The sequence below is a fragment of the Coptis chinensis genome, chromosome 8 (genome assembly GCF_015680905.1).
Source record: "Coptis chinensis isolate HL-2020 chromosome 8, ASM1568090v1, whole genome shotgun sequence".
Taxonomy (NCBI): Eukaryota; Viridiplantae; Streptophyta; class Magnoliopsida; order Ranunculales; family Ranunculaceae; genus Coptis; species Coptis chinensis.
In genome coordinates this window covers 23513826-23534950 of record NC_141463.1, presented here as the reverse complement: position 1 = coordinate 23534950, position 21125 = coordinate 23513826, and the positions used below count along the sequence as shown (strand labels likewise).

The following is a 21125-nucleotide window of genomic DNA, read 5'->3' as shown; positions in this document are numbered from 1 at the left end:
ATATGGTGGAGAGATTCATGGAAGTGTTTATGGATGAATTTTCCCTCTATGGAGATTTTTCGACAATTGCTTATCCAACCTATCCAAAGTATTGGCGTGTTGTCGAAAAGAACGTCCTTTATTGGGAAAAGTGTCACTTCATGGTAAAAGTGGGAATAGTGTTAGGTCACAAACAGGTATTAAAAATGGTATAGAAGTAGATAAAGCTAAAATAGACAAATTTTTTACTCTACCTATTCCATGGAATATCCGAAGGACATAATGAGCCTTTCTAGGCCATGTTGGATTTTATAGAAGATTCATCAAGATTTCTCAAAAATTGCTAAACTTTTTAACTAACTTTATAAAGATGCACCCTTTGAATGCATGCAAGCTTTTGAAAAGTTGAAAGCCACTTTAATAACTACCTATAATTGACCTCTGATTGGTTAAACCGCTTTCGGTTTGGCGGCATTTGTGTGATGGCAGTGACTCATTTGTTGGTAATCGTTCTAGGTCAAAACATGATAAAGGACCTGATTGTTTACTATGCAAGTAAAACTCTAAATGAGGCTCAACGAGGAATTATCACGACCACTGAAAAGAATCTTAGCCATTGTCTAATGCTTTAGACAAATTTTGTCCATATTTAATAGGTTCAAAACCTTAATCTACACTCGATCATGCAAAGGTTAGGTACCTTCGCGAATAAGGATGCTAGCGAGAGAGGTTGATCTCGATGGATTCTCCTCCTACAAGAATTCACATTGGAGATAAAGATAAAAAAAGAGTTGAAAATGTAGTGGTCAGTCCACCTATCTAGGTTAAACCGGGATGATAGTGATGGTGATTAGGCCCATTTTAGATTATTTTTTCGATGTGCACCTTCGCGAGCCTCTCCACGGTATGCTAATATTGTGAATTATCCGGGGCGGAAAGAGACTTACCATTATGGAAAAGAAATCGGAGGAAGAAGTTCTGGCTAAAGTAAAGTACTATCATTGGGATGGCCCATATCTTTTCAATTCGCGCCGGTCGGATCATCTAGCGTTGCATTCCGAATAGGAACAATCGCGTTCTTTCCTACGCCACGAGCGGCTTATGGAAGGCATTTTAGTGCTAATAAAACCACTGCTAAGGTTTTATAATGAGGATTATGCTGGTCAACACTCTTCCACGATGCATTCCTTTATTGCAAGGCATGTGCTCGTTACCAACATCATCTCGATCGTATTTCTACCGCGTAACATGATGCCTTTAAATCCTATTCTCATAGTGGAGATTTTTGACATCCAGGGCATCGATTTCATGGGACCTTTTCCAACTTCTAATGGTTTCATTTACATCCTAGTAGCGTACACTATGTATCAAAATGGATTGAGGCCATACCATATAATAACAATGATAACAAAACAGTCATCGGGTTTATAAAAGAAAACATTTTTAAGGTTTGGTGTCCCAACCATCATCGGTGATGGTGGATCACATTTTGCAATAGAGTTTTGAGCATATCATGAAAAATATGGAGTGACCCACAAGGTTGCAACTCCATACCATCCTCAAACAAGTGGTCAAGTTGAAGTCTCTAATCAAGAGATTAAATGTATCTTAGAGAAAACAGTTAATCAAAATAGGAAAGCTGGTCTCTCCATCCGAATGATGATGCATGGGCATACAAAACCGCTTTCACCTTTAGGGATGTCCCCTTATAGGCTTGTCTTTGGAAAACCTTGTTGTCTGTCAGTTGAACTAGAGCATCGTGCCCTGTAGGCAATAAAAACCATTAATTATAATCTCGATGCGACAGGTGAAAAGCGTAAACTACAAATAAACAAGCTCGAAGAGATTCGAAACGATGCTTATAACCTTTCAAAAGATTACAAAACCAACATGAAAAGGATTCATGACAAGCATATATTACGAAACCATTTTGAAGTTGGTCAAAAAGTTTTGCTTTATAACTCTAGATTGCATCTTTTTCCAGGAAAACTAAATACTCAATGGACTGGTCCTTTTAATATAATAGAAGTCACCCCTTATGGGACTATTACTTTAAAAAACATAAGGACAACAGTACCTTTAAAGTCAATGGTCAGCTCCTCAAGCATTTCATGAGTTATGGTCTACAGATGTCGAAGAAATCCTTCTCTAAGATCCCATCTACGAGGATTGAATCCTCATTTATGATGTATTCCTTTCCCATTCCATTCCATCTTTTGCTTTAAGGGGATACATCAATAAGGTAACTGGACCTCTCCACTTGAAGGGTGTGGTTGTAAGTGCCGGAGCCTTAGTCCACAATATATCTCGCATATTCTTTGTAAAATACTTTTTACTCATCGTTGGAGTAAGTGTGAACCTGTGGAGCGAGTATACAATTTTTTTTTATTTTTATTTTACACTTATTTTTCAAAAATGTTTGATTTCATTGTGCTATTAATGATAGATTTTGGATACATCAATAGTTAAGTATTTTTCAAAATGGGCAATGAATTTTACACAGACCAACCCGAACTATGCAATCTAGGGGTGGTTTGAGATCATCTTTGCTTACTAAGTGCATATCACGGCTATTAGCCGGGTCGAGACATTCCATGTCTTGCGTAAATCCCACTCACATAGTTGAAGCTTTTCTTTCTGCCCTGCCCGTTTTTGACTCTATGATAGATGTCTTTATCTAACCTCATCTCTATTCTTCTCATCTGTTTCCTTAACTTAAATTTATGTGTAGAACTGATCCCTTCCTGGCTGACTATTCATCCAAGTCTTTCAAGGGGTTGGTATCAGCAAATATATCCAAGAGTGCCAGTGCCTGTTGGTAAAAGGAACAAAGGGAATAAATGGTTAGAGATCCAGATAACTATAGAAATGCTACTTAAAACTGACATCGATCTGTTAAAAGCTGTTAGTACGGTAGTACCTCTGGCACGCTGAGTTCTAGACGCAAAACTTGGGGCCATCGTAGTGGTGAAGAATAGGCCTGAAAGAGTCCTCCTCTAATGGCTGCAAACTTTCTAGTAGCAACTCGAACCTACATCATATTAATATAGAAATCGATCATTAAAACATTAATTTGAGTAAAAATAACCAAATGAAATGAAGTTAACTTAGTCTATCCAGAGGAATAAAAGATACAGTCTCTTGAACAACACGGCAAATCTGCAAAGCACGCTGTTGAAAGCAGACTTGGCGATTGTCCAACGAGGGATTAACAATGAATCAGAATTACAGCATCTAAGATAGTTATCGTGACAGCTAGACTAACTTCTTTCAATCACTGATATCATCTAAGACATTGGTTAATTTTAGTTGTCGCTTTTTACTTTGACAGGCTCACTGAATTGCAAGTCAATTCCAAGTAGTCTACCTGAGCAGGAAAACGTGATTCCCCAGGACACTTTTTTTGTCCCCATGCTGATGGGTCATGTTAGTGCCTCCAAAACTTGCAGCCTGAACAAAGGATTAAAGTATAAGATATATGGAGATGAAACACAAAAACTTCATTATAAGAGTTAGCCAAAAGCAACTGTAAGAGCACCTCCAGTAAGGATCAAACAAGTCTGCAAAACTAAATTGATTTGAGTCACAACAGATGAAACAGGGCCAAAAGTGACCTTCTCGTATAGATGAGGTCCAAGCAGCTAGATGCTAATTATGAATGTATTGAATTTGGGAACACCATTCAAGGTTGGATAGAGCAGCAGTAGACTGCAAAAGATTTGCCTGTCCCAAGCCATTGCAGACAACTCCACGATTCCATGAAAGCCTAGTCATTCTAGTAGAATAAATTTTAAGAAGTAAGTTCTGGTATTTTGCCAAGTCAAATTAAGTGATGGTCAACAAATCAACCATACTTTTGATTCATAATCAAAAACTTTCTGGAGCACACGATTTGAGAGAAAAGTTTAATGTCATGTTTATACTTTTCCACGGTTACTCCATCGAACAATGCACTCTAAGGAGGCAAACAATCACACTCCTCCTCCTGGAGGGTTATAAGTTATAACTATTAGCATTATTTTTTTTTCTCTGAAATTTTCACAAGTACCCTCTATGAGCAATTAACTGAGTGTCAATCATAAAATAATCTGGCTACTGATGGTGATAAACAGTTTTAGTTATTAAGATAACCAGGGGTGAAAATAAAAGGTCTCTAACCGAAAGATGAGAGATTACCAACCTCAAATATTCCATGAAGTTGGTGGGTGGAGTAGTTGTAGAGGAAAGAGGTAGGCCTGGTGTTATTGCTCTGACTGAGTCTCGAGATCTTGAGGAAGACCTGTTCAACAAAATCAAAACACCGAGGTTAGTTTACCAAATTTTATTTAAAACATGAACAGCAAACACAGATTAATTGATCAATCAACCAAATTCCGACCATATGATAAAATGAAATCATGTAACATTCAAGAAATAAAAATCAAACAGATATGTACTTCATATAGACGGCGATTATATCATTTAATTCTGACAATATGAAGATCAAACAAAACACAAGACATTAACACCAAAGCAACAATTATTGATGATTAAGATTACTAATGATCATTATTGCTCTATCACACAAGATATCCCAAGTCAAACTATCTGAATGTTAGCAAAGTTACTGATGGTGATAAACAGTTTTAGTTATTAAGATAACCAGGGGAAAATAAAAGGTCTCCAACCGAAAGATGAGAGATTACCAACCTCAAGTCAAACTATCTGCTAAGATGAACGTTAAAAGAAGGACTCAAGGTGGACATTAAACAAGCAATTCTAAGATTTGAACCATATCATGATTATAGTAGTAAACTAGTAAGTATTTGCCCAAACAAACAAAAACTTATAATTCTAACCATATTACAAGATGAACATCAAACAAACTCAATTTATGAGCCTGAAAAACAAAATTCTGACCGTCTGATTGATGCATAAATGATTACTGAGTATTACCCTAGAATCATCTGATCACAGCTACAATCTAATCACAGTTCTTTGTGAGGCTTAAACTCTCAATTAAACATACAATTTCCAAAACAATATGTATTAAATATGCAGAGGCAACTAATTATAAAACTGGATTGATAGAAAACATACCAAAAAGCTGCCTCTTCAAGTTCTCTTCCATGGTATCATTGTTGCAGACAAAAATATATCCACCAACCACTTCATTCCTTGGTAAAGCTTCTGTTGCTGGAAGAGTCTTAAATCTCTTATCAACTACTTTATTATTATTACTGTTGTTGTTGTTGCTATTGCTATTGCTTTTCTTCTCAACTTCCACTTCCTTCTTATTCTTCTTGTTGATATTATTATTATTATTTCCATACTTTGAATAAACCCCTTTATGAAAAACACCATTTCCATTACCACTATTATTATAACTCTCATTCTTCCAACCATCATTAAACCCATTAAAATTAGTCCCTTTTGATGGTTGCAAATTTTGAGTACCACCAGAAACTCTTTCACCACCAACTCTAACATCAAAGTTTCTTCTCTCTTCATTCTTTTTTGAAGTTAAAGAACTTCCCCATATTCCATCATTAATTGAAAGGTTACCAAAGTTTGTGTTTTGAACACGTAGTTGATCACTAAACTGCCAAAAAGACTGTTGGTTGTTGTTAAAATTCTCCATTTCTAATCAAACTTTTTGATGAAACTCAACGTTGGGGCTGTGTGAAATGAGGTAAAGAATCAAACTTTTGTGATGTGAACTGTGAAGAAAAATTCAAGGGTCTATTTTTATAGTGAAGTCAAGCGTGTACACTTGTCACAGTAGAGTGGATGTGAAGGAGTTCTGAAATAGATTTCTGCATTAAGAGTGACAAAATACGCGTTTTTTAGTGGTCTAGATATTCTAGAAGATGCTGTGGGGTCTACTTTTTTGCTTAGGTGTTAAGGGAAGCATAGATGTGATGACGTAATTAAGTACGTTATGGGTTGTAGGTTTGCACGTGTGATTGAACCACTCTGCCTAAGAGTTAGAGCCCAAGATCCCTGTCTCAAATTCTGATTATTCGAATATTCCTTTTGCTTGGGATTTTAAAGACGAAATTCAGTAATATTCCAATACGAATATCCGACCTCAAACTTCCAAGGACGAAATCCAGTAATATTTATCTAGGGATTTCAGTTGTATACTGAGAAAAATCCAGTTTTTTACACGGATTTTATTACTCTTGCTTAAACTCAGATGTGTGCACTTAAGTCTAACAAGCTTGTTCAGCTCACGAAGACATGGCCTGTTCAAAATTCAAATCGAGTGTCTATTATAAAGAAAGTTTGCAGGAACATTTCTTCGAATTATCTAGTTTTTTAGATGTTTAATTCGAATTACATAGAGAGGGATTAGAGACTTAGAGTCCAAGTCGCCAAGTCGCCAAGGCAAAGAGATTTTGTGATATAGGCATATAGCCCATGTTGTGCCTTACCCGAATATATGCAAAATAGCAATTGTAGTTGGATTTTTCTCCTCATTTGTCTATACTTATATCATGTACTTTCACTGCAAAGATGAATGTGTGATCCTGTTATCCTTATCCATACCTGCAACTCAAAGTTAACTGTGTATTGAAAGCTAGCTTGCAATTTAAAAATAATTGTGCCGTCAACTTCCAACACTAAGTACAATGAATGCCGAGGTCGTGGTAATAAAAGAAGTAATCCCTGTAGTATATATTACTCATGGGAAAATGCTATTCAAAGTACAAGCGCTTTTTACAATTCATGATTAACTACTCAACTACCTTAGGCATAAACTCACCAATACCACCATTGCACGTCAGTCCTGGGTTTGCGCAGGTCCACACCTATGAAGAGTTTCATTGTCTGCTTCATGCCCACAAAGGTGGAATGCAGTAGTGCAAACTAAGCTCCTTTTTCACTTACATACAGACAAAAAGGATCACTTATTAGACCTGAAGTTCAAAACTTCATCTAATGTTTGCAAGAAAGAAAAACAAAAAAACAAAAAATAGAATAAATGAGTCAAATTGGCTACCTTTGATTTGCCTATATGGTGACATCCATTGTGCTACATGGAATTCCAATAGGAGATCTGCTGAAATAATTTGTCAGTTCTCTTCAGATTCTGATGGTGGCAAAAAGTATTAAATAAATCAAACAATTATCTAACCTTAGTTTGAAGTTAGCAAAGTTGCATAACAATTCCTGCCATACTGCTATGGAAATTTTACTCTGCTTTCGTTTCTGCATTCAAACCACAAAAAGGAAGAAAAAATTAAATAATTTGAAAAACAAAGATCAACTCAATTAGATGTATATATACTTAGTTATTTCGTTAGATCCCTGGCTATTATTTGGGTTGCTGGATTGCCTAATTTGGAACAACGACCAAGCTTTCTCCTTTGTCAAGCTTTTCTGGATAAGAAGAACAAAAAGAATATAGCGACAAAAGTGCAGTGGAGATGAACCAACCCAAAGTCCATTCTAGAGTTCTTGAGTTCAATGTAAATTGAAAATTTAAACCATATTAGAATTCCCAAAACAAATGGCAAAAAACAAAACGGATTAAAACCAAAACCATCAGCAAAAGTTTTAGACAATCAGTAACTACTTGATGTTTGAACCAATAATCATAGTGCAAAGACAATCAAATGTAATCAAAACCAATCAAAGACAAGCACTCTTGAAATTGTTGAATTCCTGAATTTAGAGACACAGAGTAGAGGGGGATGTTTTTCAACAGTTTGTGCAGGAGAGGATAGAGAGAGAGAGAGTGGCGATCAGGGAGAGAGACTTGTAGTTGTTAGGTTTTTTCTAGTGGGAACATTGTTCGTGGAGGCTGTGGGAAAGGTTTTAAGGAGAGGAAAGGAAGGGTAAGAGAAAACCCAAACGATTGTCTTAACTCCCTCCATGAATTCAATGAACTTCAATTGTAATTGTAATTGTAATTGTAATTGTAACTTCTGGGAAAGGTGAAACAACAAGATTTTCCGAAGTTAGCAGGGCTTCAAAGTCCAAACTGTCTATCTTATTTCATAGCACAAAACTCAAATACATCTCTTTTAACCTGAGCTATCTTTTGAAGTGTTCAGACTTGGAAGGATGCCAAGAAGGACGATAAGAACATATCTAGCTGAGAAAACAAAAAAATAAGTATATAAATGAAAAGGATGTCTCTGTTCACTGAAAGCACAAAAAGCAAATTCTGAACACGTTGAGAATGGAAGAATACTACGATATACAATTTCAGATCAAAAAGCAAACAAGTGCTCAAGTGCAATGGCTTCTAGGATATGCCAGTTGCTTGAAATGCCTCATGGAAGAATTCAATCTCTAATTGCAAACCAAATGAAAGAGCTATTTATAGTCTCCACATACCTTCACACCTTCAAGAGCAATCTAAAGTGTGCAATGAATGTGCACACTTTATTTAATATGTATCTTTCAGGAAATAATTAAGGCCTTTCATCCAAGGAAACAAATCATAGGCTAGAACCTACATCAAGTACAAATTGGCAGAACCACAAGGTTGCCTCAACAATATACTAAAGCCCAAGAGATGATTCATATAGTCTATTTACCGAAGGCAATGACGGGTTACCTAATAGAATTGCATACAAGTCCAAAAAGAGTGATACTTGGAAGACATCGCATATGCAGAATTGTTATATTGGGAGTACATCAGAGGATCATCCTATTCAACATATCCAATTTTCATTGACCAACATGAAGGTATCCATGTTCCAAATGATAGAACTTAAAAATTACTTTAAAAATAAGACCAAATAGTTGAGAGGTAACCAAAGAAGGAAAGGAAAAAAGAACACACATAGGCAACAAACAAAAAGCGGAAGAAAATATATATAAAATGGTCTTAAAACACATCAAGCAGACGTGGAAACAAGGCCGTCAAAAAATAAATACATAATTTCAAAAAAAACAACAACAACTCGGCACTTTTCTTATGAAGAGCAAATACAAACTCCTTCAAACTGGCATCATTTTCAGTTAACCAAGAGAACATTTAAAACCCTAACTTTGGTGGGTCACATTCTAGATGTTTTCAGGTTGGAAGTCAAACTTTGTTGCCTAGGCTTCAAATGTGATTACAAATCTTGCAAAAAGAATGTTCCACAAAGAGATATGGGACCGTACTATACAAAGTAGAGTGAGAAGGCCTCATCACAACATTGGATCGGAGAGGCAGAGGAGAAAAAGGGAAAAATGAAGGACAATCTCTGAAGAAACATCTGTTGTGTCACATACAAATTCTGAAATAAATCAAAACTGGTCGCATAAGCCATCCTTGAACCACTGAAACTACGGAAAAAAAAAAGCCAAAAAGGGTTCATCAATTTGAACTATGAAGGTTTACGCTTGCCATACCAGCAAAGTGACCAAATTTGTTGCTCAAAACAGAAGCACAACTGATATCTTTTGAGGGCATTCGTTGTGTTGGTAAGTGGCCCCACTTACCAAAACCCCTATCAAGGATGATGCAAATACAATCAAGACTTTTCTGCTATTTCAAAACTAGGGGAATAAAGGGATTGTAATTCACATCCATGGCCTGGCTTTAGACGAAATATATATTAGCCTATTAGGTAATGACCACAGTAACACTTTGAAGACACTTCTTTCAAGAATCAATTAAAGATTTGCTTTGCAACAAACAGAGTCTTAGATGCAAAGATAAACATATTGGCGTAAACCAAAAAAATGTAGCCAGGTCATACTCACCAGTCCCTAGAATGAAACTTCTTACATGTATCAGTATAAGGTAAGTACACCAAAGGTGTAGAAAGATCTGAAACGAATATGATAATAAGAACTAGAACAATGAAAATGAAATTTTTCCTAGTATTGTTCAGATATAATGACCATCTGTGAGTTGGAAGGGGAATGCACTGGCACCACGCTTGTGGGAAAGACTTCAATCTAAAATAGAAATCTAACATTTCCACTGTGTTTCTAACAACCGTCCCAAACATTACCAAACATCCAATTTAAGAGAAGATCTAATTGAGCTGAAAGACTAAAACATGTTAAGCATATCCAAAACTAAAATAGAAACACTAAAGAGACCCACTAAGAGATCAAAATTGGATTAACAAAACAATTACTATTTCTTCTTATCTGAATAAAACAGTAGTAACTAAAAATATCCACTTCTGTTTTCTCAAAAGCAGTTTGGTAAAATCAATACAAACAAAGCCCACTACCTCTAAAATGCTATTAAATAGAACTGACTGAAAAAAATTACAACATTTAGATTCATGAAACACAGAAGTAAACTACTCACTCACAAGTTATGCAACTTATCATCTTTCTGCACTGGGAGACGAGAATATCAAACTGGTCTACATACTCCAACGGTTTCAAGAGCCTAGTTTCTGATTCTCTTAATCTTGAACTCCACAACGCTTTATGCCTAAACCCATACAAATCAAACACTTGATTATCCACAAAATTAAAATCCCTCTCCTACAAGGACCTTGAATGAGAAAAATTCAACAATACATATATGATCCTGAAATTACCTGATTAGCATGTGAGAGAATTCATAGACAGGTGACTGTTGCTGATTATATACAGATCATCAACCAAATCACTTGTCGATGTGTAATGTCACCTACATGAGTCGTCTTGTACGCTAATTTAAGTCAAAACCCATCCGATGAATTTCCTCCACCCACCTCATAGCCTCATTTCTCCTCCCATGCTTGCACAAACTCTGTAATGACAATGTCATAAGTCCGATAATTGGGTTGATATCCTTTTTTAAGCATCTTATTAAACAACTCAATTAAGCTGTCCAATCTGTTTGTCATGCTTAGTCTCCTCAACAACATATTGTATGTGAAGTTGTCAAGGGGAAGCATTGTTCGATTACTTCATCCAAGTCCTCAAGAGGTTCATTCACCTTGTAGACACCAGAAAATAAACCAATTAGCTCTCCAAGAGTCAAATCACCTGATGGAGATGCTTCTGTAGTCACATTTCCTGATCGAACCCAAGCCTGATAAAGTTCTCGACTTCTAACCTAATGCAACAAGAGTATATTACCAATAAATGAAGAAACCTTCGTCCCAGTTTTCAACAAGTCACAACAACTTCTACCACCATATCATAATTCTTAACTGTGCAAAATGATTGCACAAGCCCCTCATAGGACTCCAAACTTGAATCAATCCTTTCTCTCAAATCCCTCAACACCTCCAATGCAAGATCTGGCTTGTTGGCTTTGCTGAGACCTACTAGCATAGTATTGTTGAGTGTCCTCCCAAGAGCACCTTTTTTCGGTTTTACATAAATCATTGTAAAATTTTTAGAGCATCGGCGATGCGTTCCCCCTTCAGGTAACTCTGCATCATAAAAAATTTGGTGTCATTATTGTGCTCAATACCATTTCTAGCCATCATTTCAAATACTTCCCTGGCCAAATCGGGTTTCTTAGCATGACCAGCTCCATCAATGAATAAGTTGTAAAGCTGACATGTGGGCTCCTGATGTGACAACTGCATCTCCAGCAGTTTAAAGAACTGATTCTCTGGGTTAACCATGGCGCAAATGCAACAAATAACAGCTCTATACAATTTCCTGGTCGGCCTGTGACCATTTTCTTGCATTTCAATCAGAAGTCTAGCAGCCATATCCCCACGATTTGCCCTGTTAAAACCGCCTATCAATTCAAAGTAAGTGTACCAATGTGTAACTTTGCCCAATCTTTTAAGTTCCACATGAACCATGTACCCCTCTTCCACCCTTCTGGCCTTGCAGAGAGCTGAGATAAATTTGACACATACATCATCACTTAGCATAACATTTAGCTCTAGGGACATAACGAATAGCTCCTTCATCTTATCCAACTTCCCCTCCCTGCAGAGAGCATCTGCAAGAATAGATGAAGTCCTCCTGCCAGGAAAATAACCTAGCTTAATTGAATCCTGTAACACCCGATATGCGTCGTCAACACTCCCATCTCCACAAAGCGTGTTAATAAGATAGTTGTTAGCCAAGTTATTGAGAGATAACCCGAAGTCTGACCTTGAATGATACAAGTCAAGCGTGACATCAACCATTCCAGCCTTGCAAAAGAAGCACATGGCAGCATTCATAGTGACCTTATCAGGAGAAATTCTCCCCTCCATCATCTCCACCAACAAGTGGCAGACATCGTGGAGCCTGTTCTCTCTCAAAAGCCGGAAAACCAAAACATTATATCGGAATACCTCGGGAACATACCCTTCCGTTGACTTCTTACTTTGCAAGAAATCCATTACCCCATCAAGTTTGCCAGCTTGAACAAGATCCCTATTCCAGATACCATATGTATGCCCAAGTGGAAACCTGCTTAAACCCCAAAAGTCTTCCATCAATCGATGTGCCCCCTCAAACTTATTCTTCTTACAATGTGCATCAACAAGAAGACCCACCATATGATCATTTACGACATCACCTCTACTCTGCAACCTGCGCAAATAAAAGACAGCCTCTCTCAACTTATTTTGCTTACAATAATTCTTTACCCGTAGACACAAAGTAACCTCGTTCTCGAAACCCCTCAACTCAAGTTGCTTCAACACAACTTGAACGAATTCAAAACGACTTTGTTCCACTAAAGCATTAAGAAGCACATGATATGCAAACGGGTCCAAATCAGTACCATGAAACCGCATTGCACCAAACAATTTCAAAGCAATATCAGGTTTACCAGCAACAGCATAACCAACAACAAGTGTATCATGAAACCTGACTCTATGTGACATTTTCTGCATTATTCTATAAGCCTCTAAGAAATCCAACACCAACGACATCAATTTCTCCTTGGACAAAATCTTAAAAATGGCATTAAACGTAACGCGAGTATGATAAAACCCAGGTTGTCTACCAGCCCAATCAAAAAATTTCAAACAAGACAAAACATCTCTTCTACCATAATTCAACACTCTCAAAACAAACCTCTCATTTAGTCTCAATCCTAATTTACTCAACTCCAATTCAGATGATGCTAAGTCATCATTATCAGCTAAGATGTCAAATAATGTTCTGTCTAGTAAAGCATCTTCTTCTCTAGTTGTTCTAAACCAATCTTTAAATGATAAAGCTATTTGCTTTGAATCATAATCATCATCAAAATTATTATTTGGTCTAGGCAAAGATGCAGATGAAGTATAACAACAACTAGAATTCCTAATAATAATGAAACATTTGTGTAATATTTGGGTTGCTTTTAGGAAATGAAGTCTAGATGTTGAAAAAAGCATTTGTATTTTTATTTTTAAGGAGAGGTCTGAAAACAGAAGCAGACGAGTGAGCGAGTGCCTTCTAATTGTTAACGCTTATTCAGTTATTCGGGTTGGGCTTCACAAAATAATAAATTGGGGCCCTAATATTTAGCAAGAAGTGGGGCCTGTGTTTTAAGGCTGCCAATTGCCATTGTGATGGCGAACCATGGATTTTCGAGTTTGTGATTCTCAATAAAGAGAGAAGTACTTCTAACTTCTAACTGACTTGAGTGAGTGTGTCTAATTTTGACCACAGAGTCAAATTATTATTATAATTTTGACCGTCTTTGTCTTCAAAACTCAAAATTATTAGTATTTTGAACAAATTATAATTTTGACAGTCTTTGTCTTCAAAACTCAAAATTATTACAGACTGCGAAAATTCTGTTATCGTTACAAATTCACCGCACGGACGGACAATGCTACAATTTTAACTGGGTATATCACACCAACGAAATTTAGGAAGGTCATTTGATGTTTGGGGAATTGGACCCTATTGGAGTTTATGCTACGTGAGACTGCCCAAAAAAATCAAAAACATTCTAATGAGTTTGTTAAGCTTTGAAGTGTTAAAGAGCTTTTTTTTAGGAGAGAAACGGATAAAACACAAATTTTTAACCAAACTAAAAACACTAAACCAAAAAACACCAACCAAAATGATCGGAGAAAACATCAAATAAAAATTCGATTAAAATAAGCCCACGCTGTTTTGATAAATCGCTGATGTCATATATCAACTTTATTCTTTACTTTCAAAATCTCGCCAATTGAAGCCCATCTTAAAATGTCAAAACACCAGCGGTTTTCCTGAAAAAACGCAATGTGTCGCCACACCAACTTTCTTTTTTTTTTATCTCTTTCCAAATCTCTTTCTTTTCGCCAAAATGCTGCATAGTGATTGAAACCCACATTTTACATCTAAAACCCAAGCCTATGAACACCGTAATAGTTTTAGTAGAATAGAGATTTGATACAACACCAAAAAGCCCTGACGTCACTTAAAATAACGCCTGTTTGACTTAATTTAGTGTTTGGTTTTATTTTTAACTGTTTTCATCAACACGTATCTCTTCTAAAAATGAAAAAACACCAAATTATTGGAAGTGTTTGATGCTAGGATAGTATCTCACCTAAAAGAGAGTCTCCCGAATTATGGCAGCTGCTAGACAACCCCTACAAATTTAGCAGCCTATATAGCACCCTTATTGTAGTTGATGCATATTGAACAGTAAACACCTTCAATTCAAACTCAACCGTCTGTCTGCCGCAAGTACGTAGAAACATAATATAATTCCACAAATACCCATACACATATACACAAAATCACCAAAACACCCCTCCAAACATTGTTTTTTTTTTTTTTTGTTTTTTAAGGTAACAGCTTCACTCTCCCCAAATCACAAAAAACAAGACCATGCAAAAACAAAAACCTAGAAAGAGAAAAAACCCCTAAATTAAACCTAAACCCTAAAATCACCCTCCCCAAAACCCTAGTTTTCCCTAATTCTAGGGTTTTGATGTCTACTTCATCAAAAGAATGGATAATTTATACATAGCAGTTTTCATTACTGCATTTTCTTGCTTCTTCGTCTTCTTCTTTACATCAAAATCGAGAAAAATCGAATTACGAAATGCCGGTAGTTGTTATGGAAAGGAATAATAACAATAATAATAATCAAACGGCTGGTGGGTCAATGATGGAACAATTAGTACCTGAAATAACTACACATACTTTGAGTTATTTGGATTACCCTAGTCTTTGTAGACTTTCTATGACTAATTCTTCTATGAGGAAAGCTGCTAATGATGATACTGCCTGGAAAGCTTTATATCGCAAGGTACATCGTTTTATTTATATCACTTTGATTCATTGTCATTTATGGTAATTTTAGGTTATACAATTTTTAGATTATATATGGTGACTATTTGGTGTCTATCGTTTAGTGAATAGTTTGAGTATTTTCAAAGTTTTACGCTTTAGTGTATAAGGAATAATCAGAGTAAGGGGCATTAATGGAGTTTTAATTGGATTAGGTCCCGACTGTCTAAGATACGATCCAATTTCCCCGTAAGTTGAAGCTGAATGCAATAATGGTGCATGAAGTTTTAGACGTTTCTAGTCTATGAAATGTTTGGAGCAACTTCTCTCACCAAGGAATTAGTTTTATTTTGTATATTAATATCTAATCAAAAACTAAATTGAAGAGTTCTCTACTACAAGCGGTCAATACATTGAAGTTTCCCAACTCCACCCCTAAATGCTCAAAAGGGTCGTCCGCATTTCCTCAGCAAGGAGATTTAATGGTTTTCTTTGTAAAGATGTGATAGTACTCTAGACATTCGGAGAGAGGGAGAGATAAAATTTGGATTTACTATAAAGATTGTGGACATATCTCATGAAATTTTCTGTTTATCTCAGGAACTCAAGCTTCATTGTCGATTGTTTTTTTTAAATTAATAACAAAGGGTATGCAAGTGGCTGTTCTTCTCAACAGTCTCAAATGTGGTACTAGGTAATAGCTTTTGTTTGGTTTGAGGAATCCACTCTTCCACGCGAATTTCCTGTTTTGAAATCCAAAGAATCTTTTAGAACAAAAACTACGAAGCAATAGTGTAAATATACTTAAGAGAGAGTATTTACATTGTTTAAAACTAGAGTATCTTTTGACATCTTTAGTTAGCGCCTAGCCATGTATTAAAAATGTGGTACTGGGTAATAGCTTTTGTGTGGTTTGAGGAATCCACTCTTCCACCCCGAATGTCATGTTTTGGAATCCAAAGCAGCTTTCAGAACAAAAACTATGAAGCAATAGTATGAATATAATTAAGAGAGAGTATTTACATTGTTTAAAACTAGACTATCTTTTGACATCTTTAATAAGCGCATCCAGCAGCGTATCAAAGTTTTAGTGTTATGGCTATGGGTATTGCTGATGATACGATTTTTGGATGTGAAATTGGGATACAGGCTCTGGCATATTGGATGCAGCAATGCATTGTACCATTTATGTGTATCAAAATCATAAGTATACATGCTCTCCTTTTCCATAGCCTTGTATATACGTACAAAAAGTGTTACTGGCCTCAATTGTAGCGGAAAAAATGTGAAGAACTTTGAATGTTGACTCGTTGAAAATATAATTTTGGAGTACTTCCTCTTTTATCTTTCCAAGTACAATAACTATATGATTATAATCTAGTTATAGTTAACATATGATTCTATTCAAAAAAGGCATGGAGAACTGCAGAGTTTGCAACCATTGAAGTTTCTTTTGAATAGAATGAATTTATTGGGCAACACTATTTAGGAATGTGAAACAACTTCATTTAAAGTTGTGAATGGTGATGCATGCATACTAAGATGAACTTATGAATACAAATAGTTAGAACAAGTTTGAAGTTTATTGTTGAGACTCTAGTTAGTAAGTTCGGGGACGGAAATTATTCGGAACGTGAATCAATCGGGTATAATTCGATTTTAATTTCGAAAAAAATCATGAAAAAAAACCGGTCAGAAATATTCATCTAAATTGTAGTTCGTGAATAATGTAGTAAAAATTCGTAGATGTGAACCACATTCATTTCACAAAAATCTGGTCAAAACCATATGAAATTACATGAATTAGGTGTTCCAACTAAACAAACATCTATAACAATGAAAAAAAAATTCAAAATTCCTTTTAAATTTCATATCTCATCGTAAAAAATAAGAATTTCTCTAATAAAAGTTTTTTAAAATTTTATGAAAATTCCGAATTTTTGGGCCGAATTATTCCCGAATCCGAACTTTACCCGTTTAATACTTTTGATTGACGAATTATTCCCGAATCAGAATAATTTCCAAATTATTCCCATTTAATTCGATTCCAAAAATACCTTAAAAATTCGTGTTTAAAACGCGAATAATTCACAAACTTACTAACAAGGGTTGAGACCATTGAGGTGTTCACTAGGGTAAAGGGAATGAATATTTAATGTTCACTAGATATACTTTGCTGAATTCATCATTACTATGCTCTGTGCAAATAATTTTAGACATTTGTTATTAGAAAAAGTGGAATGTTTGGTTGCCATTTTTTCTGTTTTAGGACGGATTACAAACTTCAGAGAAATAACTTAAGACATTGTTGTTTATAATGAATGAGGAAGAAGTTCAGTAGCATAATCTTGTTTTCAGTTTCTCTGGGATCAATGTCTTTTAAGAAAGCTTGCATATGAGAACTTTTAATGGTCTGATGCTTACATAGTATGAGCATGCCGCTTTTCCTGATAGAAAACAGTTAAAACTTAAAAGCATTGGTGTAGTTACACTTTTCCAGAACTAGTTCTTTCTCAGTTTTTGGAAGACATCGTGGAAGCAATGAATTTAGCTTGGTTTGTTTTGAAATCATGCGTGTGAATGTGGCGAATATCTGCAACCATTTTGAAAACTGGCAGGTCTTTTCCTTTCGGTTTTCTTTTACTCCATGATGCAAAAGCTGTCACAATTTGGTGCTTGAGTTTTAAGATTTTTAGTTATAGGTTGAAGTTACTATATAAGGGAAATATCCGACTTCTTCATTCATTGCTCTTTTGTGGCACTAGATACAACAATGATGTGGAATTCTGCATTTTGGATTGGTATTAGAAGTGCTTGATTTGGATACAGAATCGTAATTGAAGGTGTTACCATTACCAACATGCTTGATACTTCTATTCATTGGTTTCCTTCTATCGACAAAATTAAATGCTTTGAACTAGGACATCAAAGGTACACCAAGGTTTTTGATTGGTTCACAAGCTTATTCTATAGTCTGGTTGCTGTTTTTGTTTTGTATACATATATTGCACATTCAATTCTATTCCATTTTTTGTTTGGTAAACCGAACTTATGGTAGTTTCATAATATGGCTTATATTGAATAATAAGTTTTGACTTTTAAATCGGCATCATTTGATGTTGAGTATCTTAGAAATTATATTATGCATATTATAACTTTCTTTTGGCTTATCTGTCAAATAGTGAAGCGTCATTTTTTTTTATTTTTTTCTTTTCCTTTTATTATAGCTTTAAGTGGGCAATTTTTTTTAATTGTCATCTACATCTTTCATTTCTATACAATAACTTATTCTTTAGTTTTTAACTTATTCATCATGTATCTCCAGGACTTCACTGTGGAGCAGGATAATGTAATACCACCTAATGGATGGAAAGCATATTATCTTTGCAACAAGAGCTATTGTAAATGTCAATGCAGAGTTCTATGACATCATCAGAGACAGATCGCTTCCAGCAATGAGACGTTTTTGGCTTCAAGCAGATTATGTCAAGTGTATCCATAGCACTGGAGAGCTCCTTACTGGGTATGGTTCTCTTTATCCGTATTTTTTGTTTTATACCTTCCGTGGGAAGGCTATAAGCTAGAAGTTCATGATTGCCTTTAAAATGATCTTATTGTGTTTTTCCATTTCCTCGTTAAATTTGATTCATGTTTTTTGTTACAACATTTCTTCAAAGGTATTACATAATGTATAATGGAAATACCTGGCTGGTGAAATAACTTGTTATTAAGATATATTCCCACATTATGGTCATAGCAGTTGGTCTATTTGATTGTGATGCAGATTTCTTGATCAAAAGATTTGGTTTAGACATTTCTGGGTATTCAAGTGGACTATTTTGAGTGTTTGGTCCATTTTTTCTCCTTTTTATCTGCTTTTTGTTTTTTCTTTTGTTTTCCTCCCCATCTCTGTGGAAGAGTGGGCATTGTGCAACAGCTCCTACTCTCAACAATAAAACAGTGTTACTGCTTTCAGCCATATATTTTATCTGTTTCTAAATGCATCAACAGAAGTATATATGGTTATGACCAAGATGAGCAACTAATAATGTAGCCTCTCGGGAAGTATATATTCGTTTGAGAATATTATTAGTTAATAACGGTGATAGATGAGTTTAAGAGTGAAGTAGTTGAGAAGGGTTACAAACATTGAGTCAATACTTGCTGTAGAGAGCTGTGTAAGGACTTGTCACTAAATCCCACTTTTCCCATCTTGGCCACTAAAATTGTTGGTGGTACAATCTCAAACATGGGACCACCAAGTTGGGTTGCACCTGTCATGTTCACAGATATGCGATGAAGTAATTCTTTTGAAGAAGCAGAGTTTAGTTAGATAGTGAGTTTTGCTCTATGATGTCTCAATGCATTACAAATCACTACACAGTAGTTGTGAATTCAAGTCATTGATAACTGATTGTCTGTTTGTCCAATTTACAGGTATGATGCAGTTATGCAGAGTTGGCAGCTTGCATTTAGTTGGGGCCAAGGGGTTGCTTTCCAGGTACAAAATCTCCGGGCTCGGTTGTTAACAGACATGGCTTGGTTGACCATGAAGACCTATGTTGACATGGAGACGGAGCCATTCCATGTCACAAATGTTTATGAGTTCCATAATGGGCAGTGGTTCTTGGTTCATCATCATAACTCTTTGATGCTCACTGATGCAGAGCTACAGAACCAAAATGGGTTTGGCTAAGAGCAACTAGAAGAGCAATAAAAGAAAAAAAAAATGGAAATATAGTTTCCGCTGTTTCAGGAATTTATATCCCTAGAAGTTCTCTTGGTATATACCTCTATTCGGCTCTCTTTATACAGGATATCGTCGTTTTTTTCTCCTGCCAATTGAGTTTGGCTCATGATTTTCTTCCTTGTGAATGTTCATCCCCTTTTAATGGTCAAGCCAGACATGTAACTTTGTTTGTCTTGATTATGTTCCTTCATTATTCTGATTCCTGTTTTCTCTTCAAATACGGTCTGATCTCATCCTTCATTGTGTTTTGCATAGAGATACTGTAATCAAGTGAAAAAATACCGAACATGTACATGTGTACACAATGTAGACTTTGTTCCATCTTAGACAAATGAAATTGTTCCCTTGTGAACAAGTACTGTGGGACACATTACTGGGCTAAGTTGCCCATTCTTTTTCTTGACTAGTTTGTCGCCATCGGGCTTCTCAAGCTGCTATGTGAAGGACTCTGTAATACCTTTCCATCTGGTTGGCCCCAAAACATATTTGCTTCCTTTAAGGTAGGTGTCCACCATGATTGAACCTATGATTTTTATGAGAGTGAGGAACTGCACCAGAGGACAGTAGTAGATGTAAAATGTTGGTATTATTCACCAGTACAAAACTACGGAAGAATAGCTTGATTGCTTGATCGATTGTTTTGCGATCCCATTTGTTTTTAATTGGAGCACTGCTCAAAACAATATTATAAAGTTTAGAATAAAAACTGGATAACATTGGAGCGCGAAAGGAAGGTTGGCTACCTGCTTTCAATGGCAGCAAACCTTACATGCCGATGTCAATCCCAACTCACACATTCATCTTCCAGTCTAACCATTGTATCAATTACTAGTCACACCATTTTATCATCCCCATTAAAATGCTTACGAAAATATCAAAATAATCACTTAGGGCATCTCCAATGGAAAGTGTAGATTTACACTTCCACCTAGCTCCACATATGAACCACTAGACTTTTACACTCCCAAATCCCACCTTAAAGTATAATTCATATTTACACTTTAGAGCAAGTCCAATGGGGGCTATATGGGTTGATAAAGGCAAATATAGCACCCCAACCACAAAAATGTTATTCTAATGGGATTGTTAAAAGGGTCTTAAATTTAGAAGGAGTAAAAAACCCAGTCAAAGTTAAGACATTCGCTAGCAGCTGTTATAATAATATTGGGAGACGGACGATATGGTTTATGCCGTCCGTCTATTAAATTTCAACGGACGGCAGAAACTGTGTCGTCCGTCCAAAAAAATTGCCGTCATCATTTAACACTTCAAAATAGAAAACACAATTGGATTGGTTTTTTGATTTTGGAGAGCCAAATTTGGCTGGGTAAGATAAAAG

At 35.9% G+C, this 21125-nt stretch overlaps 1 protein-coding gene and 2 pseudogenes across 3 annotated transcripts; 1 reads left to right on the top strand and 2 right to left on the bottom strand.

Moving 5' to 3' along the window:
• Positions 1-4117: 4117 nt before the first annotated feature.
• LOC147480658 (DCD domain-containing protein NRP-like) lies at positions 4118-5749 on the bottom strand (annotated as a pseudogene). Its single transcript, XR_015205311.1, has 2 exons — positions 5055-5749; positions 4118-4258 (listed from the first exon to the last, which is right to left on the bottom strand). The product of XR_015205311.1 is annotated as a DCD domain-containing protein NRP-like (transcript).
• LOC147480657 (pentatricopeptide repeat-containing protein At1g71210, mitochondrial pseudogene) lies at positions 5265-13259 on the bottom strand (annotated as a pseudogene). The gene is made up of 7 exons (XR_015205445.1): positions 11265-13259; positions 10470-11011; positions 10232-10360; positions 7100-7344; positions 6965-7021; positions 6728-6847; positions 5265-6510 (listed from the first exon to the last, which is right to left on the bottom strand). The product of XR_015205445.1 is annotated as a pentatricopeptide repeat-containing protein At1g71210, mitochondrial pseudogene (transcript).
• Positions 13260-14588: 1329 nt separating this feature from the next.
• On the top strand, positions 14589-20004 carry LOC147480656 (F-box protein SKIP8-like). The gene is given in 4 exon segments (XM_086580317.1): positions 14589-15055; positions 18362-18421; positions 18423-18559; positions 19474-20004. Coding segments are annotated over 4 exon segments (663 nt in total). The 5' UTR covers positions 14589-14848; the 3' UTR covers positions 19733-20004.
• The last annotated feature ends 1121 nt before the right edge of the window (positions 20005-21125 follow it).